At 34.8% G+C, this 21,129-nt stretch overlaps 2 protein-coding genes across 2 annotated transcripts; one reads left to right on the top strand and one right to left on the bottom strand.

Moving 5' to 3' along the window:
- Nucleotides 1-372: 372 nt before the first annotated feature.
- Nucleotides 373-1,749, bottom strand: LOC111906299 (transmembrane emp24 domain-containing protein p24delta9). The gene is made up of 4 exons (XM_023902055.3): nt 1,379-1,749; nt 862-1,071; nt 702-778; nt 373-621 (listed from the first exon to the last, which is right to left on the bottom strand). Exons 1-4 carry the CDS (start codon nt 1,586-1,588, stop codon nt 477-479), a joined length of 642 nt encoding a protein of 213 aa, XP_023757823.1. The 5' UTR covers nt 1,589-1,749; the 3' UTR covers nt 373-476.
- Nucleotides 1,750-7,951: 6,202 nt separating this feature from the next.
- Nucleotides 7,952-11,472, top strand: LOC111906298 (rhamnogalacturonan I rhamnosyltransferase 1). Its single transcript, XM_023902054.3, has 8 exons — nt 7,952-8,924; nt 9,195-9,262; nt 9,349-9,437; nt 9,520-9,682; nt 9,773-10,062; nt 10,300-10,504; nt 10,618-10,775; nt 10,887-11,472. Exons 1-8 carry the CDS (start codon nt 8,675-8,677, stop codon nt 11,140-11,142), a joined length of 1,479 nt encoding a protein of 492 aa, XP_023757822.1. The 5' UTR covers nt 7,952-8,674; the 3' UTR covers nt 11,143-11,472.
- Nucleotides 11,473-21,129: the final 9,657 nt, after the last annotated feature.

Below are 21,129 nucleotides of genomic sequence, written 5' to 3'. Positions count from 1 at the left end.
CTCCATTAACAAGAACTAATTACATATTTTGAATGGTAAGATACCTAAAACATACAATAGTTTGACTAGTATGATATCCTAAAATACAATAATTGAAGTAATACGTAACAAATGATAAAAATTATATACAACAAAACAAGATTAAGTTTTATTTTTTGGTTATAAGAAATTAAAAACATGGTTAAACGTGTTTTTTGATGAATTGATTGTTTTTTCTTGAAATATTCAATTTTTTGTTGAATTAAATTTTATTTTCTTGAAATATTCATATAAAAATGTCGTTAACACATTATTGGAATTAACATTTATTAAAAAAAAAAACTTTTTAATATCAAAAAAACAATCCATATAATTAAGTGGTATATAACAAGTCTATATTGTATTCGACAACAAACTACTAGATCTCATGCTTAAAAAAAAAAAAAAAAAAAAAAAAAAAAAAATCTACAACAACTATTAACCTTGATGCTATGGAACTAAATGAGCTTCTTCTTTTCAAAAAATGACTTCAAATGCCATACTTGCAAACCTGCAACTGACAAGCAGACGAACAGTGAAAGAAAACTCAATAACGCCATTCTTGAATTTGTCTTGTTGTTAAGCTCTTGCATATCATGTTCCCTGTAACAACCACACAATAAATCACATCCCATTAACCCTAAATAAGTGCAGCAATGGAAACACAAAGATTGTTGAATCACCTTTCTCGGAGATAAAACATCTCTTCATGAATGGAAGTCACGAAGTCTGCAAGCTTCTTTAGCTCCAACTCCATTGCCTATAAAAAGAACAAATTTACCAATTGAAATTTGATTTATCGCATTGATGATTTATTGTATGCATTGTGGGAAGAATACTTACATCTACAGAACCTTTTTTGGCTACATTAGACCAATCTTTAGCAGCCAAGCCAGATCTCCAATCGAACTCGATAGGAATTTTAATGGTGGGATGATGATCGATGGCAAAAAAGCATGCCATGTAATCCCCTCCCTCAATGGCCTGAAATGCAAACTGTCCCGACTGTACATGATCGGCGTAGTGATAGGAGTTCCCGTACACCGAAGTCACCTGAGTTACGAAGTTCAATCAGATCGAGTTTAGCGTGTAACAAAATCACATCTTCATTCCAAAATTCGCGAAAATTTGAACACATAAACACGAAATCCCAAAACAGCAAAACCAAAATTGACATCTCCACTAGTAACTAAACGAAGTTCAGAACTCTGCAACATCAGAATTCTCTATAGAAGAAAAGCAAATGCATAATAAAACTCAAGTTATCGAATTGGGGACAAAAGATGTACATCGTTATTAACGATTTCTAGCTTAAGAAAGTGGAAATTTCTGATTCATTCATTGATTGTATTTGATTTACCCTGATAGTGAATTTGTGGGAGTCAGGTAATGGCTGTCCTTCGTTGGGATTAACTACGGAGTAGTGACCGACTGTCATAGAATTGCTTTTGATGTCTTCCGATATGCATTTTGTATGGCCTGATTCGATCTCGAAACGGATGGATTGTGCGACGATGGATAGAAACCCTAAGATTAGAACGCCAGAGAACATAAATTTTGGTAGCTCCATGGTTAAGCAGAGGTTTTGATTGGGGTTGTAGGTTTTAGCTAAATTCTAGGCGAGAAGGAGAAAGAGATGATGTGGTTTATGTTGGAAGCTTTGAAGAACCAAGACTCCGAATGAACCAAGAGTCCATGGCCTTTCAACATCAAACCTTTAGATTTGATTACCAAAATAATAATAAAACGGTTATATGTATCCTTATTAATCCACAAAATATTGTACAAGATAATCATAGTTCTTTTTAAACGTATTTGCCTCAATCTTTATTTAAACATTTTTTAATATATTATAATCAATTTCTATGTTTTCTAAGCATCATAATTTAAAAAAAAATAGTAGACGGACTATATTACCCCTAACTATTAAAACCCTTTTAACAAAAACAAAAACCGAGTTGACATCATTGTTACATTGTCTATCTAACGCTTTTGGAACTCATGTATATGCATGATACATTACACCTTACATACATTTACACACACATGTTGGACCACACATTCAATCCTAATTTAATCGTGTATGTATACATGCTTCAAAGATGCAAGGGTCGTACGTCGCTCTCATACTGTCATCATTGAATCAACATCAGTACATATTATTACGGAAATTTTCTACTTATAAATAAAAAATTTGGTTATCGATTTTGATTGCAAGTTCGGAATATTGATTACTCACTTAATTATTATGTTGATCAATGAATATGTACAAAGCTAGTGTTGTAATTTACACATGGACTGTTACTTTGTTGGTGACTTACACGGACCATTTTTGTAATAGTGAGGACCGTAATCATATATAAGAATTGTGTTGTAAGGTAGGCTCCATCGTATATCAAGATCACTCTAAGTAAAGAACCGTTATGTGGGTGATATGGAATTAAAGGAATACTATAATCAAGACATCTTTAAAATTTTCTTTCAATTTTGTTCATATAAAACATTTGTAATTGTTTGTAGTGTAGCTTTGAAGGATTTTAAAGACTTTAAAAAATCATGGTTGGGTGTTCTCAACCAACAAGTAAATTTTTTATTCTAATAATTAAAGGCATTATGTCATCGAGATTGTCTGTTGCTTGACCAAAGATGACTGCAAAGAGAGTCTTGAAGGCCATGTTTAGGCATAATGGTAACTTTCTAATCCTCTAACATGCAAAAGACCATGTAAAAAATAACAAATTTATTTTTTGTGTCTTACGTTTGACTCCATTTGTAGTTATGTTTATGATGGGCGCATATGATGTTTTTCAACATTAATTGAATTAATAGATTCTCGAATTTGGTTTAACTTCATCTGGAAGTTTAATGTTATTAAGGTCAGCTTCAAAGAGTACATTGTTAATATGGAATTGTTGCTAAAAGTTTGTTACTTTTATGGAACATTTTTTTGGATTCTATGGAAATCTCATCAAACAACTCTTCACAAAGTTTAGGGGCTCCTCAATTGAATCTCAAATGGTCCATGTGCAAATTACAACAATGGTAATGGATTCAGAGAAAAATATTATACATTGAAGTGAAAGTTTGCTTTTTAACATGGACCAAATTACAGTAATGGTCCCTAAAATACTTCTACAAACAACATCATTTAAACCCCGTCACATTTCGAAAAATGCAGTCAGATAACTCAATTGACCTTGATGATACTTCTACTTAGTTCAATTGCCAGCAACACTAGATAATTCAATTGAAAAACAATGGAAATATGGTGTTTCCAAAAGTAAAAAACATAAACAGTTGACCTGCCATTCAACATATTTATAATTAGATTAACATCAGCCTTGTTGTAACAACTTAAAGACATCATTTTCAAATGGAAGAAATTAGCTAAAACCAGAACAATCAATCTGTTGTCAAAATCTATGCAAATGTAACAAGGTTCTAAGAGCCAAACCATACAAATCATCACACTACAACACAAATTGTGCCCATGTCCGTTTACATGCTGAATTGAAACACGACTGGGGAAATTGAGGGAGGATCGTGTTAAAGGTTTATAAAATTGCAAAAGACCTTGTATATATGAAGTAATTGTTGCCTTGCAAATTGTTATCAAATATCAAACTATATAGAATATTACTGAAAATATGTGCTTTATTACTCCTACACTTTGAGGAAGACTTATCACTTCATAAACTTCGGTTTTCGGTTTATGTGAAACCAGGAACCCTAAATACCAAATTTGTATTCTAGAAACTAAAAAATCGAAATCAGAACCCTAAATACAAAATTTGCATTAAAGAAGAACGAATCGAAATCATGCCCTTGTACAACGATGAATCAAAGATGTAACAACGAGTTTGGTTGGTACCACCATGATCAGAATTTAAGGGTTAACTGGTTAATATTTAGGGGGTACTGGGGTAGATTTATCCCTTATATGTTTTAAAACTTGTACGCTTCTTTCCTGTAAGATGGTTTTGTTGCGGTTTTAGTCATTGTCATATCTAAAATGACCATAATACCATTGTGTATTTTTAATTAATTTTAATATTTGTATTATCATTTACAATTAAAAGAGAAAAAATAAACTACTCCCACCACCCCTTTACCTTTCACCCTCACCCTTTCCCTCGCCCTCGCCCTCGCCCGATTCACTTTTAAACCAAAAGAACCAACCACCAGTCTCCTTTTCTCCAAGGAAAAAAAATCATTTTTAAAATAACAAACCATTCCATAGACCACACAAGTCAAATATCCAAAATCTAAGTATATTTTTTTCATAAAAAATATCAGAGTAATCCCAAAATCTCGTAGTGCGGAAAATCATTGGTGCATGCATTGTAATCAGACTGGCTCATTTCCTCTGCTACTGGGTATGTTTCAACCCGAACATACAATAATGGGCCCAACCCTAAGGTCTCTTTCAACCCAAGCATACTATTATAGGCCAGCCCAGGGGTATGTTTCAACCTAAACATACAAACATGCAAGAGTCACAGAGACAACTAACATCCTACATAACACAATCCAGTGGGTCGACATTTGTGCCTTCGACCTACAAGCACAATGGGAAGACTCACCTCTCAGTTGATACACAATTGCTACTACTCTTACTGCCAGAAGTACCGATGTTACGCACCACCTATACAGTTATACCAGATAAGTGATGGATTGTGGTCATAAGACATCCTATGTGCTCATACAAACCCTAATGCTTGGATCTAGGTTTCTCTATTGTACATACTTTGAATCCAAGACTATAAACCCTAATTCTAGCATATGGAAATCAATATTAACATATAATTAGGTTTAAGAACATACCTTGATTGTTATATAGCAATAACAATCCAATTCCTCCTTGAATTGACCTTGGAATGCTTAGAGTCACAAGTGTTACTCCTCTAATGGCTTACAAACACCAAGAGCAAATGGAGAAGGTATAAAGAGAGAGGAGGGAGGTTAGAATTCGTCCTTAGGACTTCTTGGGAAGGGTTGGCCGAATTCACAAGCCTTAGGGGGTTTATATAGGTGTAAAGATTAGGGTTTTAGTCCTTATCCTTATCTAGTTGCTTGTCCACCAAGCAACCATAAGATAAGTCCTAGAAATCCTTATCCTAGTCAAATTCTAAGGGATTTACACCTCAAATTCGTTCACCATATATATAAGATAATCCTTACCTTATTTTGTAACTATCACATAATTACAATTCAGCCCCTCTAGTTTAATTAATTACACTTGATCACAAAATTAATTCTTAATTAATTATTGACCAATATTAATTAAACAAATATGATTTCTCCTTTAATATATTATTCTTATAACATATTAATAAATCATAATAACCTTTCTCTCTATTTATTTCTCCAATCAAGTTGCTTTGGTGAAGGCAACCCAAAAGGATCATGCACCATCGGGTCAAGTACATACCAAAATAGTTATGGACTTAGACACTAATCCAACAATAAGCCCTTAACTCTTCTTCTAAAACTAGGAGCTCGACCAAAGGTCAACTAAAGTCAAAGTCAACGGCCAACGTTGACTTTGGTCAACCCTTATGTCATGGCCCTCATACATCGAGACAATCGGTTTTTCCCAGTCGCCACGCTGTGGTGACCTAAGGCCACGCCGTGGGCATTGAGTTTCCAACAACTTAATGGGTCAAGCTGTGTTCTTCGATTCCAAGAGCTCCAAAGCTCATATATGGTCTGAAACATGATCTAGAAGGATAAAGTTTATCCACTAAGACCACCCAAAAGCTCAAAATCTCAAACCATAGGTTCCAAAAAGGGTAAAAAAGACATAGATTCATCCATTAAGCACTTATTCCAAAAAGCCCTTAGCCCATTATCTCTAGAAGGGTTCCAAACACCAAAACGATCATAAAAGTTTAGTGATTTATAGAGATGCATGTCTTGAAGTCATAATGAGTCAAAATAAGGGTTTTTGATAAAAATCTCATGCATGACTCAAAAACTCAACTATACTTTAGATCCAAACCGACAATCATACCAAATGTTCCGAGGATTCATAAAGTTGCAAACTTTGTGAGATCTCACCACTCCAACCAACAAGAACATGAAGATTAAGGGACAAAAACTCAAGATCTAGCAATCTAACATGATAAAAATAGAGTCTTTGACACTTACAAAGGTCCAGACGAGTGCTAGGGCGAAGAATGGAGACTTACTTGCTGAATGTTAACTCACTTCTTCTTTCTTCCATCAGCCAGCTGCCACGTCGTGGCTAAATACACAAACCATGATTTTAAGCTTTTAAATTACAAGGGTTGTGTACCATTTTGATAAAAAAAAAAACCCCACAAAAATGGCCACTTAGGTAACCCGATATGACATCAACCACTTCAAATCCAATTCTAAACAACTAAGATTATTTTCTAACTCCTAATAAGCGTTTTTTAAAAAAATTTGGACACCACAAGGCCAACCAAGAAAACTAATGCTAATTATTAAAGTTATGAAGTTAGGCTGTGTTCAAGATTCCTATAGTTGGAACTTTAAAGTTACCTTGTATAAAGAATCATGAAAGCAAACATGTTTTGTGACTTTTGAATATAATTCAATCTTCTTTATATTGGATGATGTTAATTGAAATTTCTTATAATATTTGGTTTTTTGAACATATCAATATTTGCAAATATGATGTCTATCCATTATTTTCAAAAAAAAAAAAAAATGAAAACATTAAAAAAAACAAGGTTAGTTTAGATGTTTACGACCAGATCGAGTCTGACAAAATTATGATTTAGGCTTTTATATTTAACACGGCCATTAAAGTACTAATTTTCATCTGAAGCAAGTGTTTGTTAGTCTACGTTTGAAGTTTGAATGGTGGACAAATGTTGGCACAAATTGCCTTATTTTAATTTATAATTCACTCATCTCTGCAGGCCCTTTATTGACATTTGGTGTATCCAAAGCAAAGTCATTAGATGGAAGTTTTCTAATCCCATTATTTTATAGAAAATACAGAAAAAACCAATTCGTTTGTTTATTCTTATTTATTATACATAGAATACAAAATAGGTTTTTGTAGATAGCTGGAATGAGTTAAGCTCTATTAAAAACTTCCGTCTGTATAAAAATCTATAGATAAAAGATATAATAAATATGAAAGTATTAAATAACAAACAATCTTGTAGTTTCCTTTAATTAGAGGGTTCAAAATGTCCCAAGCATAGAAAATACCCTAAAACTAGTTAGCTTTTTTTTTTTTTTTTAATTTTTTTTTTTATTTTTAAACTGCTAAAATCATTGGTTTTACGATTCGGCTACGGTGACATTTTTGGCCAAATGATAGTTTACACAAAATCAAAATTTTATATTATTTTTTAAAAGACTAAAGTTGATACTAAATCATTATTTATCAATTACCAATATCATCAAACAATAATAATTTTAATTAAAAATTACTAATTTAATTTAAAAATAAAAATAGTCTCTTTAGTTTGAAATATCAACTATTTAGAAAAATTATTGAAGTAAAGACGACATTATTTTTTTTCGTTAATTCATTTTGATAATGTGGGTTTGAGTTATAAATTTAAATTTCTTGTTTAGCAATTTTCTAAAGACTGCATTGAAAGAATATTTTTATTGTGAATTTAACTATGAAGTTTTTATCAAAATTAGGTTAACCCATTAATGCTTAGGTTCAAGAAATTAGTTAACCTTTCCATATATAATTTTAGTTCGGTTAGCCACCATTGAACACATCTTAACTTAATTGCTTCACATTTTACTCCTAATATTCATAAATACATATCAAAATAATACTTTTTTATTCTTTTGTAAATTATTTGTCACATGATGTATCTAAATATAAGATTTCAACGGCATTCTTTTGTTTGAGGAAAAAATAGTCCCACCATTTCTAGATTTGTATGACCTATCCAATTACCACTTTGTACCATTTCTCTCCTCTGTCACTTTCATCATATAATTCTCATTAGATTTCTCCCCTTTTCCCCAAGATTTCATCCCAACAAAACAACAAGCCCTTCTTCACATTTCTCTCATTTACTACACTACAGAAAATAAAAAAATTTGTGAAAAGATCTTGAAAGTATTTGACGACGATTGCTTAGGTGGTTGGAAGTCTCGTTTTCATTATTATAATCAATTGATTGTTCCCCATTCTCGTGATTTCCTCACCTCCTCTTTCTCGCAATTCTTTTTTGTTTTTGCCTTTCACACCATCATCAATAATAACCATTGTTTATCACTCCCTCTCTAGGGTTCTTAGAATTTATCCATTATACGCTAAAAGCTCAAATCTTCTTGTCAATTCGTCACAGCACCCATTTCGCAAATTTAGGTTTATTCAATTCTGTTTGGGTGTTTTTGATGTTACCTCATTGTCAATTTGTCATATCTAAATCTTGATAATTTTTTACGCAATTTCTTCAGCACCTAATTCGTAGCAACGAAATTAGGTCATTCCGATTGGATTAGTTTCGAATCTTTTTCGTAATTTTCAGAGTATCCAACTCGAGGTTAGATTAAGGTCGTTTCTTTAGGATTCCAATTGATTCAATTTCGTTTCCAAAAGCGAGAGTCTTTACTTAGTAGAAAGTTCGCGAATCTCTTAGCAATGTTTTGAGAATGAAGAAGCGATGTGGTGTAAAGAAATGAAATGGATGTTAGATCTGAGAACAGTAGTGTACAGGTGGTGAGATGGGCGAAGTTACCAGGGCAAGTGATCCAAAGAACAAGATTACAAGTGTGGTTCATTAGGATTTGTTCCAGCATTTTGATCTGGACTTGTCTTGTTCAACTTGTCGCTGTTGGTGAGCTTTGGCATCCCAAATTGTTCACCAGATTTTTAAATGGCTTCGAAACCTTCCCAACACCACCACCAGCGCCACCACCTCTGCCACCTCCAAGTGAGTGAACTACACGCCTACACCCCTCTTTTGATTCAAATCTTTTTTCGGATGTAAAAAATGTCAGATTGCAACTCATTTTCAATCAGACTTATTGTATGCAACATTGTTTAATTGTTTCCATTTTGGTAACTTGTTAATGATGTTGATTTTGATTCACAGATTACTTACTTTATGCTATTAGAGTCTGCTTTAATTACCAATGATTATAAGGGTTTTATCTAATGATAATCATTTGCATTTGGATTCCACTCTTTTTCTGTTATCCAGGGAATTACATAAGCAACGGGTTTCTTAAAGTTTCATGTAACGGTGGCTTAAATCAAATGAGAGCTGCGGTTTGTGCTTCTTCTTTTCCTCTTTCATGTCTATTTTATTCTTAAACACAACTTATTCATTTTTAAAACTAGCTTATCAATTTCAGATATGTGACATGGTGACAGTTGCACGTCTTTTAAATCTCACTCTGGTTGTTCCAGAGCTGGATAAGACATCTTTCTGGGCTGATCCTAGGTAATTAATTCAAGGGGCATTTTAGTAAATTTGATGTTTTTGGAAACTATGACTTACAAGTTATGATGTTTGATTGATTCAGTGATTTTGAGGACATTTTTGACGTGGGCCATTTCATTGAATCACTAAGAGATGAAGTCCGGATTGTTAAAAGGTTGCCAAAGAGGTTTAGCAGGAAATACGGATTCCAACCATTAGAAATGCCACCTGTCAGTTGGTCAAGTGAAAAGTATTACCTTGAACAGGTTGGTTTTTTTTTTTTAAAAAAAAAAGGTCAAATGCAAGATATATGATATTGGTGAATAATATTTTATATATCCTTGAAAAAATTACAGATTCTACCACTTTTTAGCAAGCATAAAGTCATACACTTCAATCGAACAGATACACGATTAGCAAACAATGGACTTCCTCAAGATCTTCAAAAACTCAGATGTCGTGTCAATTTCCAAGCCCTAAAGTTCACACCTTCAATCGAGGCTCTTGGGAATAAATTAGTGCAAATTCTTCAAGAACAAGGACCGTTTATGGCATTACACTTAAGATATGAAATGGACATGTTGGCCTTTTCAGGTTGCACACATGGTTGCACCATTGAAGAAGCTGAAGAACTCAAACGGCTTAGGTAATGGAATCATGGAAACAATGGAATGGAATGGTTCATTCCATTTTCCCAATGGAATGGAATGAACCATTCCATTATGTATTGTATGTGAACATAATATAAAGAATTCATATGAAAATATATATGTCAAGTGTCAACCAAACATTATCAAAGAATTTAATGACTCATTCCATTACATTTCTTATTCCATTCCATTCAATCAAATGGTTTGATTTGGATTTTGATTTATGTTTTTAGGTATGCGTTTCCATGGTGGAGAGAGAAGGAGATAGTGTCTGAAGAGAGGAGATCACAAGGTCTTTGTCCTCTTACACCTGAAGAGGCAACTTTGATTCTACAAGCACTTGGTTTTGAGCAAAACACACAAATATACATTGCATCGGGTGAAATTTATGGAAGTGAAAAAAGACTCGAAATGCTAAGGGCTACATTTCCACGGATTGTAAGTTTCTTGAGGGCAAATTTGTAAAAAGTGATCTCTGAGCCTAAATATATTGTAACAATTTGATTTTAGTTATTTGGAAATTGGAACTAAATCTTCCATTACATTTTTAGGTCAAGAAAGAAACTTTATTAGATAGAGAAGAGTTGAGACAATTCCAAAATCATTCATCTCAAATGGCAGCTCTTGATTTCATGGTGTCAGTTGCTAGTAACATTTATGTTCCATCTTATGATGGAAACATGGCAAAGCTTGTTGAAGGTCATAGAAGGTAATTAATAAGTTCACTCTTTTCAACATTTCATTCCATTTATGTATGTATACAATATACATATACAAATCCAACTATATATACATAATGTAATCATGTGATGTGATGTAGGTACTTTGGATTCAAGAAAACTGTGAGATTAAACAGAAGAAGACTTGTGGAATTGATAGATTTACATCAAAATGGGACAATATCATGGAATGAGTTTTCAAATGCTGTGAAATCATCACATGAGGAAAGAATGGGACAACCAAATCATCGTGTGATGATTGCAGAAAAACCAAAAGAAGAAGACTATTTTTATGCGAATCCTGAAGAGTGCTTCTGTGAGATGACAAATTCTAGTCTTGAATTGAAGAAGCCATGATTGATTTTAAGGTCAAAAATGGGATTTGAGTTGAGTGCATAGATGCCACTTTGAATCGATGGAAATGGGAATTGTTCTTGAGAAAGATGTTTTTGAAATGAAATTTGTGGGAAATGAGAGAAAACAAGAAATGAAAGAGTTGTTTGTTGATAGATAACAAGAGGGAAAAAAAGGAAGCACTACGTAAGTCGTCTTTCTAGGCATAAAGATTTGTTCTTTCATATTGTGCTTATTATTTCTTTTTTTCTTTTTCTTTTTTGTTCAAAATTTCTGGACTTTGGTATCTTATACGGTATTCATAGTTATAAGAATGTTCATTTGCTTCGATAATTCTACAAGATTCACAAGATTGAATTTTTTTTTCCCTTAGTAAGTTGTGTGGTTGAAATTATTTATAGTTAGAAATGGAAATAATAGATTAATAGGCGTAACATGCTTCTAACGATGTTGGTTGGGCCGTGGTTTAGGTGGGCCTCCGGTCCATCTTGAAGGTTTTGGTTCAACTTGTTGTTAGGGTTTCCATCATGATGTGTATTGTACATTTTACAAAAAAAAAAAAAGTACATCCAAAACATAAAATACACTCCCAAAACTAGTTATAAAAACTTTGCTAAAATCATTAAACCAAAACATAAAACGCAATGAAAAAAAACGCAATATAAACAACCAAGAACACATTCAACACAAAAAATCTAATTTTCGGCCTAGCTAGAACAGAAACATTTAATCCTTTTGAGAAATGACTTTAATGGTAACATTGTTTTTACATGCATATGTAAAAATAATTATGTTAATACTCTGCTAATAGTAAAAACATTAAAAATCATCAAAAACATTATAAAACACATTTAGTCTATTATTATTATTATTATTATTTGACTATTTTCAAGTACACAACAATCAAAAACCAAATAGTATAATGATCTAACGTTCTGAAAGTGGATCTGATATAATTGTTGGGGATTTATGAATAAATATTATAGACAAAAATAACAACAAAAGAAAAAAAAAATATCTTAAAATTTTAATCTCCAGGAATCCATGGATCCGGTTAGAAAAGATAGATCAAGTAATCACAGCCATATGATGTTTAGAATGCTACGTCAATGTTTGAAGACTAGTTATCTAGAGTTGATAATTACTAACGTTGATCCACATAAAACAGTAATAAACATCTGCTAGACTCCTAATGGATAAACACCAACTTCATTCTTCCTTTCCTTGCCTTGAGATCAACATAAAGAGAGGAGAGACAAAGAGTAGGTAGCCCCTAATGAACACTAAAAGCCTTATTTTTTTATTGTTTGATGGGCTTTCTTAATGTCATCCTTACGATTTATTAAAATGCCCACAAACGTGTCAGACTTTAAGGATATAGAATAACAAAACTTAAATAATCTATTGAATCGTGTTTTAGTAACAATTTTTGAAATCTATAATTTGACACTTATTCATGGGGTTACACGATGCAGATTCATTGAATAATTCAAGAGATCAAATCAGATTTCAACATCAATCTGATTTACAAACACATAATACCTTGTTTGTTATGTGTTTTTGAGAAAGAGAAATACGAAGTAATTGATTTTCAAGTATAAAGGTTGTAACCTTTGCATGAAACATCCATTTTCCTTATATACAAGGAAGATGACGCTTAGAAGGTAGTTACCATTCATTTTAGCACCAAAATGGTGGTTATCGGACAAAACCAACCTTTACCACCGCTAAGAGTTCTGCCCATTGGACCTCACAAGGGGCACTTGCCTTTGGACCTCGCAAGGGTTACCTGTAACATCCGGATTTTCAAGTATCATAATTTAAGTATTTGTTTTTGAGTTAAGAAGAGGGACTCGACGAGTTGACGCCTAAACTCGTCGAGTAGGAACACGACTGATGACTCAGATTAATGAATGGACTCGACGAGCCGACAAGTCGACTCGACGAGCCGACAAGTCGACTCGATGAATCCGCGTTGTGGACAGAAACCCTAAATCTTTGGGCCTGCGCCCTATTTAAGGGTCCTCATGGCCTTCATTTGTGGCCACACACCCTTGAGAAACCCTAAATGAACCAGAGAGCATAGAGAGTGAGGGAAGGAGTTAATTTCATCACCATTTGTGCATTCTTGCAAGAAGGAAGGAATGGATTCAAACTAGGCTAATTGGGGAGCTCATATCTACTATCACCTCATCAAAGGTTGCTGTTTGAGGTATGAATCCATGCCTATTTTCGTGTATATAGTGGATCTCATGAATCTAGGGTTTCCTTGCCCCCTTTCTAGTTGAGTTATGGAGTATGTTGTGTCCCTTTGTGTCATAAACATTAGATCTGGACCTTGAGAGGTTCACAGAGTCCCAACAACCTAGCTTTGTGCAGTCATATAAGAGTATTAAGCCTAAGACACCATTATAAGGGTTACTTTATCAAATAGAGCTAGATGTGTGGTGCATGGACATAAAGATTGAACCTTTAAGTGACTTTTGGGTGCTAGAAGACCAGATCTATAAGTTAGAGAAACAGATCTGACCTCAGAAGGTCAATTGAGTATTGCCATGGAGGAAACTCACCGAGTTCATGAGAGGACTCAACAAGTCGGATCGGGTTGCCCCGAGATTCATGATCAGTGGTAACCCGTCGAGTGAAAGGTTAACTCGAAGAGTCGAGCGAGGCCTTAAAGGATTAAGAGGATACACATGGACTCGCCGAGTCACCCGAGTGCACTTGACGAGTTTGGTCAAAGTTGGACCATTGACTGGAGTTGACTTCCGTTAACCTTAGGGTTTTGGTCAAACTGATTCAAGAGAGGTCAGGGAGGGGTAGAATGGTCTTCTACCCATTCTTGAGAGATGAGAACATAGAGTATTGATAAGAGATATTATCATTTTGATAGGAGGAGGCTAGATCGGGGTTATCAAGAATGAGAGTATACTAGACATCATACGAGGTGAGTCTTCTCACTAAACTTTACCTAGAGTGGTAATTATGTGTGACCGGAAGGTCTTATGTGCTATGACGAGTATGTGATATATGTTTCTATGTGATATGTATATGTTATGTATGTTATGAGTAGTATAGCATGGACCGGAAGGTCAGCAGAGTATGGACCGGAAGGTTAGCAGTGGATGGACCGGAAGGTTAATAAGGTATGGACCGGAAGGTCGACAGAGTAGGACCGGAAGGTCTACTTAGATTGTGGGGCCGAAAGGCCCCTGAGACACATTGATCGGAAGGATCCATCGAAAAACTCATCTTTGCCCGAGGCTCGCCGGAGAAGACGACCGGAGAGTCGTCGGAGATAAGAAATTGCCGGAAACCTTCAATAGCCGGTTTCAATGGTTTCTGTGAACACCTACAACAAGTTCAATGGTAAATGAGATACAAAAAAAAAAAAAAAAAAAAAAAAAAAAAAAAAAGAGGAAAGTGACCAGTTAAGTACAAAGACAACAATTAATTACCCTAATAAGTCATTTCCTCTTAATAGCATAATGAACAATAAAAGCCTTATTTTATTGTTGTTAGATGAGTTTCTTAATGTCTTCCTTACGAATTATTAAAAAGCCCACAAACGTGTTAGACTTTAAGGATATAGAATAACAAAACTTGAACAATCTCTTAAATCGTGTTTTTGTAATAACTTTTCCAAAATCTGTAATTTGACAATTATTCATGGGATTACACGAATGCAGATTTATGGAATAATTCAAGAGATCAAATCATATTTCAAGATCAACCTGATTTACAAACACATAATACCTTTACCAAGTAATTGATTTTCAAGTATAAAGATTGTAACCTTTGCATGGAACATCCATTTTCCTTATATACAAGGAAGATGACGGTTAGAAGGTAGTTACCATTCATATTGGCACCAAAACGGTGGTTATAAGACAAAACCAACTTTTACCACCACTAAGAGCTTCATCCTTTTGACCTCGCATGGGCGTTACCCCTAAACCCTGCTAAGGGCGCTGCCCCCGGACCTCCGTATTCCAAAGTTACATTTATCACTTAGAGTGTGCACCCCACACCTCCAGTATTGGTGAGTAACTAGAGCTCAACATGTCTCGATATTAACAATAACTATAATAATATATGTTGATAACACTAAAATCATCAACAAAATACCATTCCAACTAATTCTAAATTTCCATTTAATTCTAAATTAATATGACTTTTTATTAATCAAATTATCATTATTTAATTAACAATAAAAAAACATTTGTTTACGTATAAACCACACTTGATTAATAAATCACAAATACTATTTGTTTTTATTTGCCAAGGTTGATAAATAATAAAATTTATATTCTATAAATATCATTATTTATTTATTTCCATTTATAATCTTTAGTGTGGCCCTATGCATTAACTACAACATGAGTATAGTACATTACACTACACTAATATATGTTAATACTATCTATGTAATTAGCCTTTAGGGAAATCTTCGGAAAAGTCTCAAAGTTTTGGGTCAGTTTACACAGTCTATCCCAAATTAATTTTTATTTATGAAAAAAAGACAAAAAACCGCATAATTTATTTGAAAAAAGACAAAATACCGGATAGTTTATTCGAATCGACCCAATTTTACCAGTACAACTATTTCACTCAGTCACCTTGCTTAGGTGGCCTCATTTATATGACCTGGAACTCGATCTTCGTTATTCACCTGTTCCCCTTTATTTCTAACCCTAGACAAAGTGAAAAAGGGTTAAATAAAAACTCTTTGGATTCAAGCAGTCAATCGTTTGAAGGAAGTGAAGTTACTGGCACCAAAGTAGCAAACGACAATCTTCAAACGGTAAGAAATTGCAAACACATCTACGTAATCTCTCATTTTCTTGCATCCTGTGATTGATTAATCTAAATTAATTTTTGTTTAGTGGTGATAATGGAGAGAGTTGAAGACTTCGACACGATAGACGTGGAACTTGATGAGCTATTCATAAAGAAACAAATACCTAGATGCAAAGACGAGTTCTTGAACACTCTCTGTGAAGAAGGCCTAGAAGATTGTTCCATCCTCGACGTTCAAATCGATGAAAGCAATGGAGATGATGTTGTGTAGCACCTGGTTCTTGGTACGTATTCTTTGTAATTAACTCTTTAAATATTGCATTTTTGGCCTTGGACTCGGCGAGTTGAAGGACCAACTCGCCGAGTAGAAGCGGGATAAGACGCGGGGTCTAAGTTGTGGACTCGGTGAGTAGACCCTGTCTGGGCAAAAACCCTAACCCGGGTGTTTGCACCCTATTTAAATGCTCTAACTTGGCCTCCTTTGTCCCTAACACTTTCAGAGAGCTGTAGAGCGAAACCCTAGCCCCTATATTGTTCTTGTGAGTGATTTTGGCTTTGTGAAGGAAGTTTAGAGCTTAGAAGAAGAAGGAGGAGGTTGAAGAGTGCAAGGAGGGGAGGTAGATTTGGAATCTACACTGTGAGAAGCTTCCATTCAGGTAGAAAAGTTCCTACCTTGATCACTAGTTAATTAGATCCCCTTTTTGTACCAAATTGGTGGTTTTCAAGCCCTAAAGCCTCAAACTCCATGTGTTTATGCTCTATGTTCTAAAAAGACTTTAGATCTGGACCTTATGGACATCTTAGAAGTGTAAAGTCTCTATGGTTGAAGTGATTGAGGTCCCTATTGAGTGCATGACCTTGTAAAGAGCTTGGAATTGCCTTTTGGAGCTCATAGGGCCACGCATGCACGTAAATTTTGCAACTTTACATGATAAGCATGCCCTAGAAGCTTAGATCTATGGTTTGGAACCGTTGCATGTCTCAGATTTGGTCTGTATGGGAGGAGAGTTGAAGGGACTCGGCGAGTTCCAAAGTGGACTCAGCGAGTTCTATGAAGATGGTCTTAGACTCGACGAGTTGGGTGAACAACTCGGCGAGTCCTTTGAAGATTGCCTGGAACTCGACGAGTTGTTCTTCAAACTCAACGAGTCATATGAACTGTTACCGAGTTAAGACGAGTTTAAGTGTAGAAGGTCCAACCCTTCGTAGCTGCATGCGGAATTAGCAATTTAACGTGTAGCAATTGTCCTAGAAACCCAAATCCTCAATATGGATGCTCTGGTGAGGATTTGGAAGTGAGTAGGAGATCTGCTCGTGGGACTCAGCGAGTTGTTCTCGGACTCGACGAGTCGGATCGCGAGTCGATCTAATCGTCCCAAGTAGTAAGTTAAGGGTGACTCCGTGAGTGGAATAGGGACTTGATGAGTTAGTGCTGGGATAGTAGGAGAGGGACTCGGCGAGTCTGTGCCATGACTCGGCGAGTCCAGTCAACTAGAAGTTGACTTTGACCAAGGAGTTGACCTTGGACCAGGGGAGGTCAGTCATTTGACCTAAGGTTATTTAGGAGTGACTAATCTATGTTTATGGATTTATAGTCGGAGGATTACCCGTGCAGCAGTCAGTCGTCTAGCAAGCAGACTTTCAGCAGCTACTTTTCGAGGTGAGTTACCTTCTAGTAGCGGTGGGTCTACGGCCACAATGCCGGCCCACCAGTAGAAGTTATATGTTAGATGATTGTCTTTGTGATATTCATCTATGTTTTCTACTACTTGATATGTTTATGTGCTAGCATGTTATGATGTTATGTGATAGTGGTAGTAGTAGGGGTGAAATGGTCCCCGGTTGTCGGTCTATAGGATCTTAGGGGTAGTTTAGTACCCTGCCATGCTAGCCAGATTATGATACGTGTGATATGATATTATGTGGTAGTAGTAGGGGTGAAATAGTCCCCAGTATCCGGTCGAAAGGGCCGAAGGGGATGCCAACACCCAGATATGCTAGGCAGTATCCGGTCGAAAGGATCGAAGGGGAGGCCAGCACCCAGATATGCTAGGCAGTGTCCGGTCGAAAGGACCGAAAGGGAGGCCTACACCCAGATATGCTAGGTAGTATCCGGTCAAAAGGACCGAAGGGGTAGGTCGGGCACCCATATATGCCTGACAGTATTTGTATGTTATGTGATTATATGGTATGTGGTACAATGGGGGAACTCACTAAGCTTCGTGCTTAAAGTTTACAGTTTTGTTTTCAGGTACCTCTTCTTCGAAGGGGAAGGAGTTGGCGCGGTAGCGGCACATCATACACGCACATTGTTTTCCGCACCATGAGTTATTCTGGGATTTGTACTCTGACATTATGGTTGTTTTTATGTTTTGGTTTTCAGACACGAAATATGTTTATGAAATGATAGGATCAAACGATGTTTATTCACAAATGTTTTCCAAAGTATTGATTTAAAAATGAAATTTTTGGATGTGAAAATTGGGTCGTTACATGTTGGATTAGTGTCTAAGTCCATAATTATTTTGGTATGTACTTGACCCGATTGTGAGCATGGTCCTTTTGGGTTACCTTCACCAAAGCAACTTGATTTGTGGAAAAAGAGATTACTTATGATTTATTAATATATTATATGAATAATATACTAAAAGAGAAATCATATTGTTTAATTAATATTAGTCAAGAATTAATAAGAATTAATTTTGTGGCTAAAAGACATTAATTAAATAAAGGGGGCTAGAACTGTCAATTGTGTGATAGTTGGATATTGGGCTAATGGACTGCATAGATGTTGGAGTGGACGAAATCTATGGGGAAACCCATGAGAATTCGTCCAAGGCCTCTAAGGAGGGAGTCCATGGGCTGCTTAGGGCCTAAGCAGTCAGATTAGGGTTTCCTAGTTCAAAACCCTAATAGCCTCACTATATAAAGACCCCTAGGGCACCCAAAAACGTGGCTAAGCATTCCTTGGAGTTTCTTGGACGTTTTTGGTGCCTCCTTCTCCTCTCCTAAGTCATCCTCTTGCTCTTGGTGTTTGTGAGCCATTAGAGGTGTGACACTTGTGACACTAAGCTTTCAGAAGCCAATTACAAGAAGGAATAGATTGTTATTGCTACATAACAATCAAAGCTAAGATCTAAACCTTATATTATGATAATATTGGTTATTGTATGCTAGATCTAGGGTTTATGGCTTTGGATGATTATTGCATGTTCATTAGACAAACTAGATCCAAAGTTTTAGGGTTTGCATGTACACCATAGGAATGATGTAGTGCTCAAAACCCATCAGAAGAGTCCCTTGATTTAAACCTTAAAGATGAGACAGATGATGAAGAAGGTGCTTCACAAAAAGGGTTAAGTGAAAAAGAGGATGAAGATGGTGCAGATTTCCAATGCAGTATACACGATCCAAAGGTGAAATGGAGCAAAATGAGGCCAGTTTTAGGAGAGAGGTATAAATCACCACAACAACCATAACTCTGTTTAACCAACTACTCCATAAAACATGGTTATCAGATTTGGTTCGAAAAATGTGAGTGTTAGGCTTGTAGTTGTGTGTACAGATGACAAGTAAAAGTTCAATGTCCCTTTCTGGTTAGGGCTTCCTGGATGTGCACTGAAAGATCATTTCAAATTAAGAAATTAGTTGGTAAGCATAAGTGTATTAGGACCTTTAATAATGCAAAACTTATGGATCCAACATGGATAGCTAGACAATTCCTGAAAGAGTTGATTAGGAAACCAAATTTGAAGTGTAAGGAAATGCAAATCATTATCCAAAACAAATTTCATTGCAAAATTTCTACATGTCCTTCCAAAAAATCTTCAAATCCATCATGGTTGAATCCATTTCCATGGTGGTAAAAATCGAACAACATGTCTTTGTACCATTGTTTTGGTAATGGAGGGTCTACCCAAGCAAAGTATTTGCAATCCATTTCAGGGTCCTGCATTACACAAAATGAGTCTAATTTCAACAGAAATGAGGTAGGAATCGTGAAAGAAAGAAAAATACAAAGCCTAAATTGGGGCATCCGATAAACCTTCATCCAAAATTTTTTTTATCATTCCATGAAGTCCATTTGCCAACAGGATCTTCACAGAAGCATCTTGACCTTAAGCCTCTCCTTGATGATCGATTTCCTTGCCTGCTTCCAACAGAAGACAAAGACGCCATTTTTTTCTTTCACGGGAGGTTCTATGGCTTGAAGGAGCATAACATGTGCTTAAATACAACATATTCAGCCACATAAGCAAATCATTTAATGACATGGCATTCACCTAAACAATGTGACCGACTAAAATAGTTGTACCGGTGAAAATGGGTCGATTCGAATAAATTATCCGATATTTTGTTTTTTTCATAAATAAAAATTAATTCGGGACTAGACCGTAAACTAGTCAAAAACTTTAGGACTTTTGCAGAGATTTCTCTAACATTTAATTGTGTTTTAACAATATTCATGTAATTAATATATAATCATGTTTTCAAATGAACATGGGAACCAACATAACTTAAAATATTCAGTCATAACGATAGTTTTTAAACAAATAAAGACAGTTTAACTGCAAATCATGTATAAAAAATATTTTGGTAACTAAATGCTTATACGGAAAATAATATATTACCCTTTCAAGTCGTTAACCTATTTTTATAGAAGAAATATAAAATGAAAATGAAATATTTCTTATGTGTAATTTACTTAGTGTAAAACTGTTTTACATATTAACAATTTCGTTTTATTTAGGTGTTTATTTATGCATTACCAAACACATTCTTGAATACCTCTCATTTGATTAATCTACTTTTTGATGATTTTTATCATCATACCAAATTCAAAGTAAACAGGAAGTATATGATTAAATTAGGGGAAGTGATTAGAGATTAGAATTTTGGTTGCTTTTACATTTGCTTTATATGATCGTTAATACGATCTGTATTTAAATTTGCTTTAATAATGATACTTACTATAATCATAGAAACTATTAAGTTCGAAATCATGCACGTGTATATCTATATATTCATTGAATTAAATGTTTTATCATTTATGTAATGATGAACTCAATTTACGATCATAAAGAATGATCAAATACATCAAAATCTAAAGAATCTAAGAACAAAAATCTCTATTTTCGTCTTCTTTTTGGTATTTTGATTTTATTACCTTTCATTAGTGCCTCATCAACG

This window comes from Lactuca sativa, chromosome 8, assembly GCF_002870075.4.
Source record: "Lactuca sativa cultivar Salinas chromosome 8, Lsat_Salinas_v11, whole genome shotgun sequence".
Lineage (NCBI taxonomy): Eukaryota > Viridiplantae > Streptophyta > Magnoliopsida > Asterales > Asteraceae > Lactuca > Lactuca sativa.
This window is presented reverse-complemented; position numbering and strand designations above follow the sequence as displayed.

Excerpts from the sequence above, each read along its gene's own strand:
- LOC111906299 (XM_023902055.3), bottom strand. The coding sequence starts at position 1,588 with ATGGAGCTACCAAAATTTATGTTCTCTGGCGTTCTAATCTTAGGGTTT. Across the intron at positions 779-861 it reads CCAAAAAAGGTTCTGTAGAT|GCAATGGAGTTGGAGCTAAA; the intron begins GTAAGTATTCTT and ends TTCTTTTTATAG. Across the intron at positions 622-701 it reads ATGTTTTATCTCCGAGAAAG|GGAACATGATATGCAAGAGC; the intron begins GTGATTCAACAA and ends TGGTTGTTACAG.
- LOC111906298 (XM_023902054.3), top strand. The coding sequence starts at position 8,675 with ATGGATGTTAGATCTGAGAACAGTAGTGTACAGGTGGTGAGATGGGCG. Across the intron at positions 8,925-9,194 it reads ACCACCTCTGCCACCTCCAA|GGAATTACATAAGCAACGGG; the intron begins GTGAGTGAACTA and ends TCTGTTATCCAG. Across the intron at positions 10,505-10,617 it reads GGGCTACATTTCCACGGATT|GTCAAGAAAGAAACTTTATT; the intron begins GTAAGTTTCTTG and ends TTACATTTTTAG.